The sequence below is a fragment of the Athene noctua genome, chromosome 3, assembly GCF_965140245.1.
Source record: "Athene noctua chromosome 3, bAthNoc1.hap1.1, whole genome shotgun sequence".
Taxonomy (NCBI): Eukaryota; Metazoa; Chordata; class Aves; order Strigiformes; family Strigidae; genus Athene; species Athene noctua.
The window spans coordinates 36,301,972-36,320,132 of NC_134039.1; the positions used below are offsets into that span (position 1 = coordinate 36,301,972).

The following is an 18,161-nucleotide window of genomic DNA, read 5'->3' on the forward strand; positions in this document are numbered from 1 at the left end:
TAGTTGTGAGCTTAACTGTACCCAGAAAGCATCCCAACCAGTGGAACTAAAGCAGATTTTGGTTAAATTACTGCAAAATGCAGGTAAACAAAGACATAGCTTACAAGCTTGGGCACCTCTGACTGGTTGCTTGTGCTTAAAAAGAAGTGGGTAAATAAATGGGATGAATAGTTGCAATTAGAACTTTAGCTAAGGAAAAGGAAAAAAAAACCAAACAAACAACAAAAGTTTACATCTGATGTAGCTCCTACTTTACATCTAGTTAGACAAAGCCTCAAAGCAGCAATCACTATTACTGGTAACATTCACTGTCAGAATAAAAGAAGTTAAAGTCTAGGAATTAAGTGAATAAAATGTAACAAGAGCCAACCCCACAGAAACACAGAAGCCAGATAATAATGGAATTTTCCATTAAAAAAATAATGTTAAAAGGGAGCTGCCTCAGCGGAGAACCACTAGAGTGTGGAAGGCTTGCATTCAAATTAGATCTTCTTTCCAATTGCAAACATTGACTCATGCAAATTAAAAATACCTAACATCTCAAAACAAAATACATATAAAGGCCATTATATGGTTGTCATTCTGTTCAGTTAAATGTTTTTCAAAGATCAAAGAACCACACTGGCTCATAGCAGCAGGGGTTCAAGCTTATGATATCTAGTCACTCTTCAGTGTAACTAAATGCAGCTATTTCCCCTGGCAATTACAACTAATTTATATCCTATGATGTTTCTCTTTTTATTCAAGTCAAGAGATTAGCTAAAAAAGATGTAAGTACAAATCTGGAAATTATTTTATTCAGCTGGGAATCAAGTGAAATCAGAGAGCAAAAAATCATGTTTAAGGATATTGATCAAGCTGACTATAAAACACTGGCTTGAATTTCCAGGATTTGCCAAAACCAATGCTGATGTATTGTGCAACTTCTCTTCAACTACATGAAAAAAAAAAATCACTAAATGCAAATAAATGTAGGAACGTGTGATATGAGACTAATTACATCTCCCCCTCAGTTGACTGTGTTACTACAAGCTAGTACAAACAAGCCACAGCTTCACAACAGCTGAAAGAGATTTTCACCAGGAGCCTGCATGGATGCGTCTGTCCATCTAGGAGAGGTTACCTTGAGCGCAGGCAAGCTGAAGCCATCAGTTAGATTGTGTGCCTCCTCTTCAGAGACCTGCTCTTCGCTCAGTCCCAGACCCAGCTCCTTAAACGGGACTACACAGATGTAGCTGGTCACGTTGTCACTCTCTGAGTTCAGAGGGTAGGTTTAGCTGGAGTTAAGGTGGTTAACAAAGCAACTTTTGCATTAAACACACAGAAAAGTAAAAAACCACCTATATGAGGTTTCTTATTTCTGGTAATTTGTATGAAAGCACATACATTCCACGCAAACTCACCTGAATGCTGTTTAATTGGATGTTTTGCAATCCTTGTTCAGAGCACAAGTTTTAAAGGCTCTTAGAAGGATGAGAGATAAGACACTGACAAAACACCTTTGGCTAAATACAAACATATAAAAAGAAACAAAACAGACTGATGAAAAATCCCTGCATCCCTTTCAAGTGAGGAAAATATCTTTAAATATTTTCTAAGAAGTAGTTCATGTCAGTCTTAAACCAGAAATCATATATTTAACAGAGGAAAGAGGAGAACCATTGTGCAATTTTAAGTTTCAAAGGTAGCCTGTGTTATAGACCAAACTCAGGAGATGCAAATTCCCTGCAAGTCCTGTCTGTGGAGGAACCACCCAGAGATCTCCACAATAACTGCTCTTTTGACATTTCAGACGGTACCGTGAAAAACAGGAGCTCCCTGACTGTCACACCATTAATTTTATTGATTTAATCGTGTAAAAACACCATGATCTTGACAGGAACAGTGGCAAACTGTTACCTACCAACACTATTCAGCACATTTAAGCTCGGAATATGAGAATGTGCATTTCCAGTCATCAGAAATGCTTAAGAAGTAGGAAGCAAGCACAATATAATTGATACCAGAAAACAGATAAAAATACTTCATAGACTAGGCAGCATTTATTTTAGAATAGCACTAATTTTAGGCTGGGAAGGGGGGAGGAAGAGGAACAGTTCAAGATTTCTGACCATTTTGGATAGTTACCCAGTCACAAAATAATAAAATTTGCTTTAAATTAGAAACCTACAACTTACGGTCATAAGAACATCTGTTCCACAGAAATACATAAAAAGTATTATTTGTGAAGCATTCATGAAAATAAGGCCTTAATTTTAACTATGTTTTTTCATTTATATCTTGATTTACAAATTGAAGACTCTCATCTCTTGGGGCACATAAAGATGATTACAAGCACCTGCCTCCTGTCCAACTAATGTGTTTTTCTGGGGAAGCTAAAAGTCCCATCCACTTTGACTCCCAAATTTTCCGTGTGCTAAATCCTCATAGGATTAAACTTGTAATAATGGTTTGCCCAAGAACATTTTTACCAGTTGAGTAAAAGAACATTGCATAAAATAATATTTCTGTGGCCCAGAAAACAGCAATACTAAGTGTCCAGGCGCTAAACAAACAACTACATTTCTCCGTAATTTCTACCCTAAATCCAGGAAGAAAGAAGTTTATTAAGCTTATTCTCCAGAAGCCTGAGTGCAGACAAAAACCTGCAAGGCAAATCACTTAGAATATATTGTTGCCAGCAGCTGCTGCCTCACATAAACATGGTGTCTATTCTAAATTAACCTGACAGCAGGCCCAGCAGATGGAGCACATGGGACAAGGATGGCAACTCCCATCAGAGATTGAAAAGTCATGTCAAAACCCTTCAGGGCCAGTTATCTCAGGCCAGTTATTTCTTGTTAATCTTTTCCTGCAACAAGACATTTCCAACAGGAACACTATTAAAAAGCAGTTTGGACACATGTGAATTTGTAAGTTGTGCTAAAAAAATACTCCTAAGAAACCTCTCAAATGTGTGGTCTGACCCAAGGAGCCACTTACTGATATTACATCTCAGCTAGGAATTCCCAGTGGACTCACACACCTCCTGCCTTGCCCTCCTCTATTGTAGCCCTCCCACTCCCATTTCTATGTGATAGATGAAAGCAGTGAACCGATCCCATGCCCTATTAGCTTCCTAAGGACTAAACCTTTAGAAAGTTTAAACACATACACACCAACATATACATATACATATACACAAACATACTTCCTTCATGTGCTTTGCTCTAAAATGCAGAAGTTTTAGTGCTAATGTTTTCTATTAAAGTGAAAATACAGTAACTAACCATAGGTTAGTTACATTTTTCTATGTCCTTGTGAAAACATTTTATTCATCTGTTTAACTTATATTCCTTATTAGCTTGGAAGAAGGCAAAGCTACTTAATAATAAACTGTCAAATCCAGAATAAAATATCTGTATCATGAATGTCTAACCTCTGTCAGGAGGCTGATCTTATTTACCTATAGAAAAGCAAGAACAGAACACTAACGTACTGCTGTATGTAACAATGTAATATTCATACTTCGCTCTGCAAAAGCACATTCCCATCTGAAAATCTAACAGGAGGGTCTCACAAAATCCCTGAGAAATCCAAGCTGCTCCTTTACAAAATTCTCACCTGCTCACCAGGTGGGAAGGGATGAGCTACGTAAGCATGGGATAAACTGGCTGGTCAAAGGAGAAACATCACACTGAAAAATACCCAAGTATCTTTACTCAGACCTCCCAGCACTGCATTTCTGATTTAGGCTTTTATGACCCAAAGAAGATACTACTTTTTGTTTAGTTTACTGTTTTCTTGTGTGAGCTTTCTCTTTCCCAACTTAAAGGTATGTGGTTTTTCAAATATGTCATGATGCAATAACTAAATTTTTACAGAGAAGGAATAATTTTTTACTAGATTTACTAGAGGAAATTTGCAAGTTTCCCTGTGCTCAGTGCATCTCAAAAACATGGAATGTATTTTATATGCATTTCACCTTAATGGGGTAAGATATCATTCAGTTTAAAATACTGCTATCCAATGTCTGCGTTTATAACACTATTTATGCCTTGTCATCAGAGAATGACACCTTGCACTTACAATAAAATTAAAGTTTTTTCAGTTTATATGATCCAACACCCAGGTCTTACCTATCAATATAGTTCAATAAATTGGAGTATCACACCATCTTGCACCAGCTGAGGATAATCAACATCATCCAGTAACATAAGCTACATAATTTCCTCCATCAAGTTTGCACATAATTAAATAATTGAATAAACCATAAATTTCCATGATACAGAACGCACAAGGCTCTAGAGTATAAAAATATCAAGGAGCTAGCATGCCAACTGAAGTACTGCCTGAGTTACTACACAATTCAATGGAGTGTAGTGCAGAGATCTGCTGAACTAGTAGTGATTGGTCTGCACAACATCCTGTAAATACTTAACCCAAGATGCCTAATTTCTAGTTTAAACTTTTGCCATTGCATCCTGCTATACCCTTATCTTCCAGATTCAAAGAGAAATACTCTTCTCTTTTCTCTCTTCTGACTTTATTCTATGATTTTGAGCAATGTACTCTTTCCGATATGAACAAATCAGGTTAAGAACGTTATGAGAAAATGCTGAATTGTTTCTGTAGGTACTCAACTGTCCCTTCACATAAAATGTAAGGAATATGACCTTCCATGTCATTAAATTACTGGTCCACCAAGTTTGATACAAATGCCTGCTGTAAGGGTAAAGTATAATTGCATATTTTTTCTATTTTACATGGGAATAAATTTTAATTAGGAGAGTATTAATTTATTCTACTCGCTGAAGTCAGCTGTCTAGCTAAAATATTACTAAGCTTCTATTTTTACTGAAGCAAATAATGACAACATATCAAGTTCATGCAATTTGTATTGCCATGGATAAAACTGTGAATTAAGATTTTTAACTCTCTGTAACAGGTTCATCAGACAGACTTCCCTCTAACACATCTGAGATATACATTAACATAAAAGCCTAATTTGCTGCAGGTATTTTGGCCGAAGAAATAATACTGATGGTTACAAAATCTACACCTAATGAATTAGCATAGATCAATATATCCCTTAATATTTAAGATGTTTTTACTAATTTATTGTTATTTAGTCACTCATTTGTGTCTCCAATTAAGATTAATACTTAAATTGGACAGTTTTTAAGACTCAGCCCAACAGTTACCAGCTCAGCCCCTCAAGTATATTTTCTTCCTTTTCTCTCTTGAAGTTGTAACGAAGTGGCTTAAGTTCAAAGCAGTTTCCCTTTGGCTTCCAATAGGATTAGTCTTAGTGATTCAAAGTATGAATTTGAGACTTATCTCAGAAATAATCAAGTACATTAAAGTATATGTTTAGCAACCTACTCAAGATTACTAACAAAAATATCTCTCCAGGCAGTGTAAAATAGAGAACAATAAGATTTGAAGTTTGCATTTTTTGACAAGATGAGATACAAATCTATAAATGTTTTAAAGATTAAACATTTTTCTACTTTACTGCATAGTTTTAAAGATCTACATTTTGCTTATTTCTGAACACTTTTTTGACTTAACATTACATGCATGCAACTTGTCCTAGAAAACAGTTCTTATAAGGCTGTTCAGGTGATTTTGTTAAGCACACAATTTTCAAAGTAGAGAAAATTATCAGTCCTTACTAAGCCATGAGTAAATTGATCTTGTTGCAAATTATTTTTGAAAGGAATATTCTGACATAGTAAGCTTGAAAAAATTCAGCTGCAGATATTTCTAAAAAGTTCCGAATATATAAGAATGTTTTAAATGAAAGCTTCAATCAAAGTATACCTTTTACTACATTAGTAAATTTAATACCATTTCCTACAATAATTTAACCATTATATCTAATAATAGGCATGTCTCAGTTCAAGTCATGTTTACCATAGCCTTAAGGCAACAATTATCTTCACCGAACTCTAAACTTCCATCTCGGATTTCCATGTTTATTGTAGGAAACACAAGGATGAAGGAAAATAGGACATACTTCACATTATCATCCTTTTGTAGGCCTGTATACCACTCACAGACTAGGACCTTATTTTGATTAGTGGACATCACACAGAGAGCATCTCTGGAGTCAAAGGCTCACTGCTGTTGTTGAATGACAAGTATCATGCCTACGTTGCAGTATCTACTGAAAACTGTCAACCAAGGAAAGCAAACTGTAATATAGAAGGTTATGTCCCATTTACACATGCACCTAAATGTTTCCATGAAATGCACACTCCATGGTTCAAAGTAGGGTCTGTCATATGTATTTGCTCACCCTCTTAAGAAATTACTACTTCCTTATTCTTTAAAGAGAAAAATCACCCAAAAGAATGATCAGCCATCAGTTAAAATGGAACTAAGATTTGATCTTTAGTGTACTAGCTGGGAAGATTCAATTTTTATTGCCATTGAGACTATGAGGTGTTTCACATATTAAATTTATACTGAAAATTGTTCCAAGTGAAAATAATTCTGTTTTTCACTTGCCTAAATACAGAAATACACCTGCTTTGCAACAAAAATACAAAGCAATATCCAGTAAAACAAAAAATATTTATTTAACCAGTATTATGACTAACCAGGGAAAATAGGTTTTAGGGGTTTTTAATGTAATCTTCTAATATTAATCCAAATTTTAAATATTTGGAATGTTTCTCCAGTATCTTTAATAAAAGCATTTTGTTTTGCTGATGCCAGTGTAAATCATTAGCAGTGCTACTGGATTCATGTGTCTCACAATGCGCAGAAAAAGCAAATTTCAAAAAGCAATTCATACTCAACCTAGAGGAGTTAAAGTCAAGAACATCTGATTTTGTGCAAAGCAGAACTTACTAAAAAGAACTGTAAAAGTCAGAATTGAGACCTCACTTTCAGACTTTGGATGGGAGTTCCTTTTCTTTAATTTATCAACATTCCTTTCCTTCAATTTATCATCTCACTTAATTTAATCTCTCCAGTTCCTCTTTCTCCTTGCTGTAGGCCAGATTTGTGCTAACAATCTGATGACGGACAAGGGCATTAAAGTTGTCACAAGTGGCAGCTGTGAATGCTTTCAACATGAAGGAATCTTTGTCCCCTCCAGCATAATAGTACTATTTAATTGCACAAGGCACTGGAATCTATTTGAAAGATGCTCCTTGCCATCAATACCCACGTAATGCACATAACATTTTCAGGTATTCATGATACGCAGGGAAAAATTCAAACTAAGGCAACTTGGAATTACCTTAAAGATGCTCTTAATTATCTTGGTGGGGAGGAGGAATCCTTCTCTCACCTTCCTTACATTTAAATTCCTTACTTTCGATTTTCATGCACTGGAAAATTGGCTCAGCCTGCATCTCAACTCACATGCTACCACTGTTTTTGCCACTACATTCTGCACAAATATAATGCTTCCCTTTCCATTTGTCAAGAACTATATACGCCTAACTTCCATAAATTTTTGGCAGTTTATTACTGCTGGACCTTACTACTGTGACACTTTTGTGAAAATTTGGCATAATGCTGCTTGCATCTTTAAAATATTTCAGAGACAGATATAAATGTCAAATTATCCAAAGTAAACAAAACTTTACTTTCTCCCATTCCTTAATTTAAAAGCCATTCCTTAAATTTAGTAGTTACAAAACTACCAAACTTAAGGACAGTCTAATACATGCCAATATTCCTTGAACCTGTAACTTCCCCTGCCACAGCAACAATCTACACACCTGTCATAACCACTGCTGGACTGACTTCCCTGATGCTGGAGGATATTTGGGAAGGCCATGTAACTGATCCTGTTTTCAGATCTCTCTTCCCATGTTCTTAGAAGTGATTCTTGATTATTTCCAAGGTAGGTATCAATTGCTTTTATCAACGTGTCTGAAGCAGTCAGAGTATTTTTTTCTTTCTTGACATAGCAAATACACCTTACTCCTCAGAGCTAAGAGTGGTCTTGGGCCTAGAATGAGGATGCCTATCCCTACACAACTTACTATTTTGCAAAGAAATACTCATTTCCTTCAAAATGAATTCATGCACCTGTAGCTTTGTGTGCCTCTGTGTGTGTACACATCATCACTCAATATATCCATCCAGTTGCCAGGCAAAATATATTAGTCAAATATTTTCCAGGAAGACAAAACAAGTAATTTGCCATGTCGGATTTTCAACTCTCACATTACCACCAGCTTTTGTTTCCCTGCATGTTTTTTTTCAGATCAGGAACATATCTGTTTTAGTCTTTACTATAATACAGCGTGAAGACATCGTTATTTCCTATATAGTACAGTATAGTACAATAAACACAGAAAACCCCCTTGAAATGGCTAGTGCCATTAAAGAAAGTATACAACTCACTGAAGAAATACAGATTACACTTCACAAAATGGAATCTGAACAAAGTGTTCTGCTTTGATTCAGAGTAGAAACGCCTCACTCTTAATGTGCTTTTTGGCTAATTAATGTGATCAGAATTTCACCCAGCTTGTCTGAAACAGGTAATCAACTTACCTTTGAACACAGGAATGTTGAGTGGAAGGTCATACTGTTTAGAGAAGAAAGTATTTTGGTGCAAGGGAAAGAGGTGGCTAAGAGGAATTATAAAACAAAGTGCCAAATGACTCTGAAACACATTATGAGTACTCACACCAAAGACATGGGTGTCAGTAACTGGGACAATGTTTTCAGTGCACAGAATCTTATCTCACACTGCACAGTACAAAAAAAGACAAAGATTTAAAGAATGTTCCAAACCAAGCAGAAGTCTCAGTTTACAATGTTACTTTTAATCTTGTCTAGATATGTAATTAGATACTGTATGTTTCTAGATATCTAATTCTAAACATTGTCACAATTACAGGTAGGAAGCATGGAATATCTGAACTCACAGGTTTTTACAAAAAGGATATTTTTTCAGCATGTATAGAGTAGCCAGTCTTGAAGCTCGAAAGTTGGCTCTGACAGATCGATAAACAGCTTTCCGGAGACCAATAAGATGCTGACTAGGATGCTGTCCAGCTTTATTAAATGGGCAAGCGGCACTGACCCTGTCAAGCAAACTTGAAAAGTAAAATGTGATACAACTGTACAGATGTCCTAAAGTATTTTTAAAAGTCAGTACATCAGATTTTCTTACCCATTACTTAGAAAACTTTTTCAAACCACCCAGTAACTATGAGAACAAAAAAAATTCCATCATATTAATGACATATTTAAACAAAATTTCAGGTAAGCAGCCAGGATTCCTCATTAGACCGCCCGATTCTGTTCTCATCTGAGCCATAGCAAAACTCCTGAGGATATTTGTCTTCTCCAGTTTTCCAAAATGATACACTAAGGCCATAACATTATCCCCAATACAAAACTATCAGAAGCGCACTGTAAGCTTTGGAAGTTTTAACACACAGATATTTAACATATACCTCTTTATATGCAAACTTGTTCTTTAAATAATTCTTGCAGAAAAAGCGTGCTACTACATATTGCTCTTCATGCAAAACACTATATTCTTTCAACCTTCTCCACGCAGAATCTTCTCTAGGTCAGCAGAAATATTATTTGATTGGTGACATAGATTTTATCATTATGCAATGAATTACAGCTGTGTTTATGGGAGTCTGAAAGGTAACATAAGAAATGTAGACAACTCTAAAAGCATATTTGAAAATATATTTTGGTGTCCACATATTCAGGGGAATGCACCATTTAAAAGAAACTGTGACATTTGCCTAACAGAATACACTTCCAAATGGCTTTAAAACTGTAAGAAATTGCCTCATCTGGAAATGAACTGAATTGTGAACTAGGTGAATGTTAAATATGTCTGTGCAATACTAAGCAGTAGAAAAGTAAAAAAAAGATTAATATCCAGTTACATCTATTCATATACAGTCTGATGCCAAACCTATGACTGCAACACTGAAAACAGTGCATTCTACTTGCTGGGACTGTTTTTACTAGAATCAACTCAGGAATGGATGTAGTGTGGACAACAGGATGATGAATTGTGATTAATTGTTGGCTGGACTGGAAGTCTGCTTCTGCTTTCACCTTTCTCAGGGTACAGTGAGGAGGTGATTTCATGTCCACAGTCACTTAAAAGGGAAAAGCACACAGGGTATCTGGTAAAACTGAGGTGGGTTGCTACACTGGTAACTATTTCTGCAGCCCATCTGACTGAAGAGCTAAGCCAGCAGATCTGACCCTGCTGGAAAAATGTCAGTCCTACTGCACGTGCATAACCGGACCGAGAAGGGAGAAAACTTATCACCTTCACCGTCAAATATGAAAAGCAATGCAGCCCACCCAGTGAGCAAGGCTGGACATATATCAGTATGTTAAACATGATTAACACAAGGAGATTCATGCCAAATACTGCAGTAAATTGAATATGCTAGCTGAAATACCCTATTAAAATATCTGTGTACCATATTAAATTATGTGAGTTATGATAAAATGGTTTATATAACATCTCAGAAAGTACTTTAAAATATGAATAAAACCAAACTGTGTTAATTTCAACTTCTAAACATAAATTTAAAATGTTAGTCTTGCTATACATTCCATAGGGAACACAACATGTAATATAGTACGTGCCAATCTCTAACGTTTCCCTAGCTTTTGAAGGTAAGAACTGGAAGTATTTATTTATGGATAAACTCTCACATCAGTTTGTAGACTCAAGACCTGAGTGAATTGTCAGAAGCAGGCTCAAAGAAAAGGAGTAATAACTTTCTACTCTAAAAAAGAGAGAGATATCTATATTCTGCTACAGCAATGTAAACATTTCCAGCTCCTATACAGACCAAATATAGCACAACTCATGTGCAGCATTTACTGCCAGTATTCAGCAAAACAATTTGCTTTACCTCTCAGAAGGCTTGTTTCAGTGTTTTTATAAAATAATTCTTTATTCCAGTAATCTAAATTAGTATAGCTTGCTACAAATGTCTATATGCCAGACAAGCCATATCCCTGACTTTCTTATGTTCCATTTATCTTCTGTATATTTTATTTGGACTCATGCAAAGCTGATAACATTTTGTATGAGCCACAAATAGCAAGAAGAAAAAAGGTTGAGGGTCAATTTCCTCTTTCCTACTGCCCCAAACCAATTTTACTTGTAAAGAACAGTGATGTATTTCTCCATTAATCTCACAAGCCATATTTTAAATCGGCTCTCAACTTCTAAAAAAAAATTGTATAGACGTGTTAATAAAAACCTATTACTGCACTCCAATATGAAAGCAGTTCTATAAAGATACTGTATATACACCAATATGTGATTGTAGAGCTTGATTCTAGTTTAGAAAGGAAGCATTTTGGAGAGAAGCTCATTATTTCAGTGACAGACAAGGAAATAACTACTTGGTGCTTATTGCTGCAGCCTTTCATTACATATTCCTACAGTTTTTATTTTCTAATATGCAAGACAACGGACATACTTTCATTACCCAGTGGAAATCCCAGGCTGCAGCTGGAGATCAGGCCTCATTTGTCTAATTGCAAATGAAGCAATTAGACAGAAATACTGCCATTCAGCCAGAGCAGAGCACTGCCCTACCTTGGCTACACAATCTCTGCAATCCAAACCACCCTGGTGAGGTATCGGCCATCTCTGCATCGCAGAGCTTGTACCATGCAGACATACCTGAAAAGCCAACAGCAGTGTTAAACACTTCTGAAGGACATTCTGAAATCAGAATATCCAGTTGCTTTTGAGAGCAGCTAATATAACAGAGGCCTGACAGGGTTCTTAGTTCCTTTTCTAAGGTGCTGTGGGGTTTTTGTGTGGGAGGGGGGTGAGGGCAAAATGATGCTTGAACTAGTTAAGCATATAGCAGTCACTACCACACAGCAGTAAACCAGTGAAGCTGTGGACAACTGACCAAAATCTCATCAAGAATAATTTCACATTTACAAAGACAGCCAAATATCAATTAACAAGGGGTAAATAGGGTAGAATAAAGCAAAGTCATAGATATTTCAAAGCATATGTAAATCAGTCTACAAGAACACAGCAACGGATGGTGCAATGGGGAGAAAAAACCAGCAGTGGAACACAAGGAACTTCAGGCCAAAGCTGCAGACCTAGGCTTGCCGTATCAGAGTTTGGCTAAGTACAGCTATCCAAAATCTGAACTCAGTACTATTTAAATGTCAGCTTTGGTATCTTTCCATTCACAATATGGTTAATGCGCAGTCCAAACTAAGCTGAGCTAGCAGTATATTAAAACAACAGCATACATATCATTGAACAGGCTGCTGTGCTACATGGTTGAAATCCCATTCCTTCAAGGATGTAAAATGACATAGGAAGGTACTCAGCAGCTTTTCAGATGCAATCATTTCTATTGCCATGTGACTCTTTCTGAACAGGCATTAAGACTTTGACAAGGTTACTACAAGAGAACATACTAAACTTTGTTTTGCTAAGGTTTACTGTGACAAAAATTCTGGAAGAAAAAAGGAGTAGCTAGTTTTTTGGATCACACATGAAGTGCTATCTCAAACAAAGAATTTAATGGTGCCTTGTGCAGCAGCATCTCTTGCATATATGGATGCACAAAAGGACACTCTGGAGTTACAACTTCCTCCAGGCTACACAAACCAAAACCTATAGAGCACTGAGAGTTCTTCATACTGAACAACTGTTCCAGTGAGGATACTGGCACAGTCAGACTTCTCCCACTCCATCCCTACTCCGAAGTCTTTTGAAAAGCTTGCCAAAGCTTTAAGTAAAGAGGCTATTAGATCAAGCATCAGCTTGAAGATCAGTCTGGTTTTTGTTCATCTGTTATCTAAGATATGTAGTAAAAGAACAAGGCACCAACAACTTAGACTTTGACCACAAGTTCATTTGCTCAAACTTAGGAAAAAATCCAAATGTTTTTCTTATTTGTAATTTGGACAAGCCCTAACAATAATTTCTCTTAAGAACCCGTTTGCAAAGATAAGACTGCCTATTGCTTAACTATATGCTTCTTCAGCAAAAAAACAAACCAAAACAAAACACATAGCTAGGCAGACTGAAGACATGCTTATGCATTCCAAAGGGAGAATGAAACATTTCTTCAGTGAAGCATACTGAAGGTATCTCAAGCTAGAAAATTAATTCAAAATGTTAAGTCTACTTGTATGTAAAAACATGTGCCTGAGCGCAGAATAGTTGGTCTAGCATGAACAATTTCTTGGTGCACACAAGGGAATTTTTAATTGTTTTTAGAAACAAATCAACTGGATTTTAACTGCCAGTGCTTCCCACCTCCTTTTAACCTTAAGTATAACTGGCACATATCTAACCATAGGTTGTTACAAGGGAAAAGCACACATGGCAATTAGAGTGCACAGAAGTGGGCCTGTTGGCTTTGGGATCACTGCATACACTGAACATGTTCTGATGTTCTTCCACTAATAAATAAGCAAAAATTATCCAATAGCTACAAAAGCTAAATAACCAGGAACACTTTCACGTCTCTTAAGCAGACAAGAGGCAAATTCAGAAGCAAATAATACAAGAATCTAAACTTCTCAACAATTGTATGCAAGAGAAAAAGAGTAATGTAAACTTTATGTGAGGTGGGAAATGACCTTTGATGGTCTTTGCTGATTGCTGTGTTGTCATTACTTCAGACTGTTACTTATTAAATAAAACCAGAATGGTTTGCATGTCATTTTGTTTCTAAAATATAAATGATTACTTGCAGGTCAGTTTATTTACATATATTTGGTAATAGATACAAAAAACTCTCAAACAACCAACCCTCTAAATGACTCCCAAAATAGTTAACTGTATTGGTTCAAAATCCATTTATTCATGTATTTCATTGCTAGCAGAGCAGATTTCAAAGGCATATAAGTTTTGTGAGACTTAATTCTCCTTCAGGATGAAGGGTTTTAACACTGAGTTGTTAGAATTCATACTTTCAGTATGATTGGTATTTTGTGTAAATAAAAAGCTTTAAGTATTATGTTTTTCAGTAACTCCACTTGTTATGGGAGACAGCGTAACAAGACAATTTTAGAAGAAATCTGACCAGAATGGATCTGTGTATTAAATAAAATGAAATATAGACTCACAGGGTAAATCCTCTGGAAATTACTTCAGTCTCTTGAATGAGTCGTAGAGCTTTCCTCACGAGATTAGTAAAAGCTCGGCTATTTGCCACTGTTTCTTCCAGCTGGATACAGTATTTTTGCAGGGACATTTGCAGCTTGGCTGTCCTCCATGTGCCCCACACTCGAAAGACTGCATAGACAAGCAGAACTAGTCCCCACAGCAGCCACGATGATTCCTTCCACCATGAAGGGAGCATAAGCAGTGCACTTACAAAGGCAAGAAACAGTGAGACATCCCTGCAAACAGAGAAAGTATTGTCAACCACAGATTCCTAAGGTCAAACAAGTGGAAAAATCATGAAGATTTCAGTTACATTTGAGATGACAACATTAAGGGGCTTTAATGTAGGTCCTGAAGGGAGCTGTATACACCAAAAACTATTCCTGGTGGCAGATTCAGATGTATGCATATGTGATATTGGTTGGTATACTCTACGGAAATATTTCTGACTTTTTTATGGCACAAGTAGAAGAATGATGCACCACTTTGAAAGGTCAGTTTCTCCTACACGTATGACTTTAAAAAAAAAAAGAAAACAAAATAGAAAAAGAAAAAAACTTGGCTACTCAGCATTATAAGCCAGGGTGTGTAAGAACTGGAATATCTGTACTTCCAGGTTCAAGAGTACAGTAGGGAAGGGCATGTTTCTTTTGGTAACAAAACCCTCAAGTAACGCCAGCTTTATTTTTTTCAGAGTCTGACTCATTTAACTTGGATACCAATACACCACTAGTTTTTAACACATTTTTATAAAGATGGCTTGTATAATAATTCTAAATAATGTGGCAACTTTTGAAAATCCTTAAGGAATTACTAGTGGCTCAGTTCAGTTATTTCTCAAGGACATTTTAAAAACTCCATAAAGCTGTTATTTTCATATAGAAAAATTCAACAAAAATAAGTAACTGCTAGAAAACACACCATGTTTCATGTATAGTATTATAGTTGTGGTTTTGTAAAATTATGGCAGTCTTCACAGAATTGGATGGGATATGGACTTCAAGGTGCATAACAACTTTACTTTTTCAGAATTTTTTTGAAAGATAAATATTCACTTTCTTCACTGTTAAAGCTGCACGTCCTGTATTTAATTTTGGAAGTCTTCACAAGGAGTATTTTCCCATTTCTGAAATAAGACATGATCTCTGGGTTTCTATTTTCTGGACAGTTTTGTGGTCATATTTCAACAAGCTTTACAAGTGTTAAGTCTTCAAGGCTACTGATAGGTTTCAGTAAAGGTCCAGGGTTAAAATATTCCAGATAAGTAATTAACTTTAAAAAGGACAGACACACAGTTTATCACTTCCTTGGTACATTAAAAAAAATAAATCACACAAAAAAATTAATCACAACAATGAAAGACTGGAAGGGATTTAAGAGCTCACTTTGTTTTCAGCTTCTGGTCAACCCAGATCACTGCAGATAGACTGAAGAAGAAAATGGAGACTCCACAAGCCACCCAGGTAGCTATTTCAACTCATAAGTATCCTTAGAGTTCAAAAGATTTCCCCAAGTCCAGTCTGAATCATTGAGAAATTAATCACATTATTTTCCCTCACATCCTTCCCTTTTCTGAACAGAATAAACAATTGATCACCACCTTCTTATTGACTACCCTCTATACATCGTAACACTGTTCCCTCCCACCTCAATTTTCTCCATTTTGGCCAAACAATCCTAGCACACTCTAGTGTCCCTGAAAGATTACATTTTCTGAACTGATTATTCTTCTTTTTCTGTTCTGGACTGTCTCTAAATTACCTGTGCCTCTCCAAGTGTGGCATCCAAAGCCAGACGCTGTAGTCTAACACAAGGCTTAGGGAAATGGACAGAAAAGTAACCCCCTGTGTCCTGCATATAACAAGGACACCAGGATAAGGTTTGCCATTTTCTGTATAATTTACTGACTCATTCAATTTATACTCTGCAATGATGTGCATATCCTTTTCTGAAGTAGTACTGCCTACCCAATTATTCACCACTTTAATTAAATTAACAATTAATTTTTTCCTTCTCAAATGTAGCAGTAGACTTCTGTCTTTATTGACTTTTCTATTGATTTCAAGATATTTCTCTATGCTACTTTTGAACTTCACTCTGTCAAAATACTTACAAACTTGGTGTCATCTGTAAGCTAAGCAATATTCACAGATTTTGTAAGTGTAGTTTATCATCTGAACAGTTAAAGAAACAATGAATAGTGCTAAGACCAGGACAAACTATTGGAAAAATCTGGTTCAAAAGTTCCCTCCTTTGACAGAGAGCATCAATAATGACATATTACAGCTTAAACAGTTGGGTTTTTTAACCTGCTGTGGCTTTATAATAATTTTATCTATCTTCCTAACATAGGTATGAAAACATAGCACTGGCCTGTATTAGGAGATATTTTTATCTACCGATTTCTGTCCATTTCTGAAAAAGTCACTGTCAGAACACCCACCGTCCTCGTTATTTTTCAGATACAGGTGGTCACTGTTCAGCAACTGCTGCAGCTAGCTCCTTCAGTATTGGTGAATTTCACCAGCCTCTGCTGGTTTCAGTGCATCTTATTTATATATACCGAGTCTGTCCTTCTGGTATTCTACGTCCGAAAATTAATTGTACGCACCCACCCACGCAATGTATTTTATGAAGATCAAGGCAAAGAAAACACTTTTCAATTCAGTCTTCACAATCATATCTCATTTATCAAAATCACCATTGTATAGCTTTAGAAATTAATGAATTAATCAACCATGTTCTTCCTTATAGCGCATAATAGGGTTTGGAAGTATCCATTCATGTTCATGTAGCTGTCTCAGACTAAAACTCACTCTTGCAATAAAATGTCCGAGGAAAAAAATGTGCTTATACCAAAATTTGGGGACTAGGGTACCAAAGACTCAAAGGCCTGAGAGGAAAAAAAAAAAGTTGCTTTATTGCTGCATTTTACATAAAGAACCCACAATATATTTTTTGCTTGTTTCTCAGTGAATACAGTGGTAGATATTCTCTGTACAATACCAAATATTAGGAGTTGCTAGGGAGCGTAGTGTTGGAAGCTGTCTGTTTTCCTGTTGCTTACACTGCCCTGCAGACAGGATACTGGGGTCAAGGAACTCAATCAGTTCCACATCCTCCTGCAGCAGAACTTCCTGTTGCAGGATGGTACGGAGCGTGTCAAATCGAAATCCAACATCCTTACCACAAATGGGCAGGAGAAAAAAACAGGCATTAGTGAAGAATATACGAATTCTTAAAAATAAGTTAGCAGTACAAGAAAAGCACCCAGACACTCTACTGACAACAATCTACTCCCAAAGACTGTCGGAATGTTCCACATATATCACAATTAGCTACTTTGTTTTTATTAAACTTGCTTAACTTTAAAACTCACATACTACCTAACAGTTCAGTCTTGCAGGATGCATCACACTGACTTTGTGATGTGACCTAGATAGTAACAATACCTGGAAACATGCCACAGATTATGCCAATATATTTGCGTAAGAATCAGAGAGGTACTATATCTATCAGAAGATCATTAATAAAACAGCAAACACTTTTTTTTTTTTAAGCCATGAAATAATTTACATCATTACAAACAAACAAAAATTAGAAAGAGTAAGAGAGAGATTAGAAATCAGTCAACAAAAAGTCACCTGTGGACACTTAAAAACAGTAGGGTCAATGCACTGGTCTCAAGCCCCAAGTCAAGGCAGTGAAGTCCTCTCCTGCAGGATTCTGTGCCTTTCCCAAGGGAACTTGATCTAAACATGCAACAGCATGGGACTCTGAAGACCTCACACTTGCCAAACTCCAGGCAAACTTCAGGGAGTTACTTGTGGACTTGATGCCAGGATAAGCATTTGTTATTTTTTTCCCCTACAACCATAGCTCTTCAAGACAAATACACAGCTCTTGAAGACAAATGTATCCATCAGAGAAGTCCCCTGAAATTTTAATTTGCATACTGCACCAAACTATAATTACAGAACACTTCAAGTTAAGAATGTCATAACAAAACCCAGTAAACATTGAACATGTGCATCTTTGCATCTAGCCA

General features: G+C 36.3%; 1 protein-coding gene across 6 annotated transcripts in view; it reads right to left on the reverse strand.

The window, feature by feature from the left end:
• VEZT (vezatin, adherens junctions transmembrane protein) overlaps positions 1-18,161 on the reverse strand; it is a 60,104-nt gene that overhangs the window by 16,265 nt on the left and 25,678 nt on the right. For 3 of the 6 annotated variants that reach the window (XM_074902721.1, XM_074902725.1, XM_074902726.1), the window contains exons 4-7: positions 17,120-17,295; positions 14,074-14,349; positions 8,904-9,053; positions 1,124-1,271 (exon numbers count right to left, since the gene is read on the reverse strand). In XM_074902721.1, coding sequence (XP_074758822.1) covers positions 1,124-1,271; positions 8,904-9,053; positions 14,074-14,349; positions 17,120-17,295 — 750 coding nt within the window. Of the gene's footprint in view, positions 1-1,123; positions 1,272-8,903; positions 9,054-14,073; positions 14,350-15,034; positions 16,008-17,119; positions 17,296-18,161 lie in introns of those variants that run through there. The other 3 variants (XM_074902723.1, XM_074902727.1, XM_074902724.1) reach the window with 2 other exon arrangements.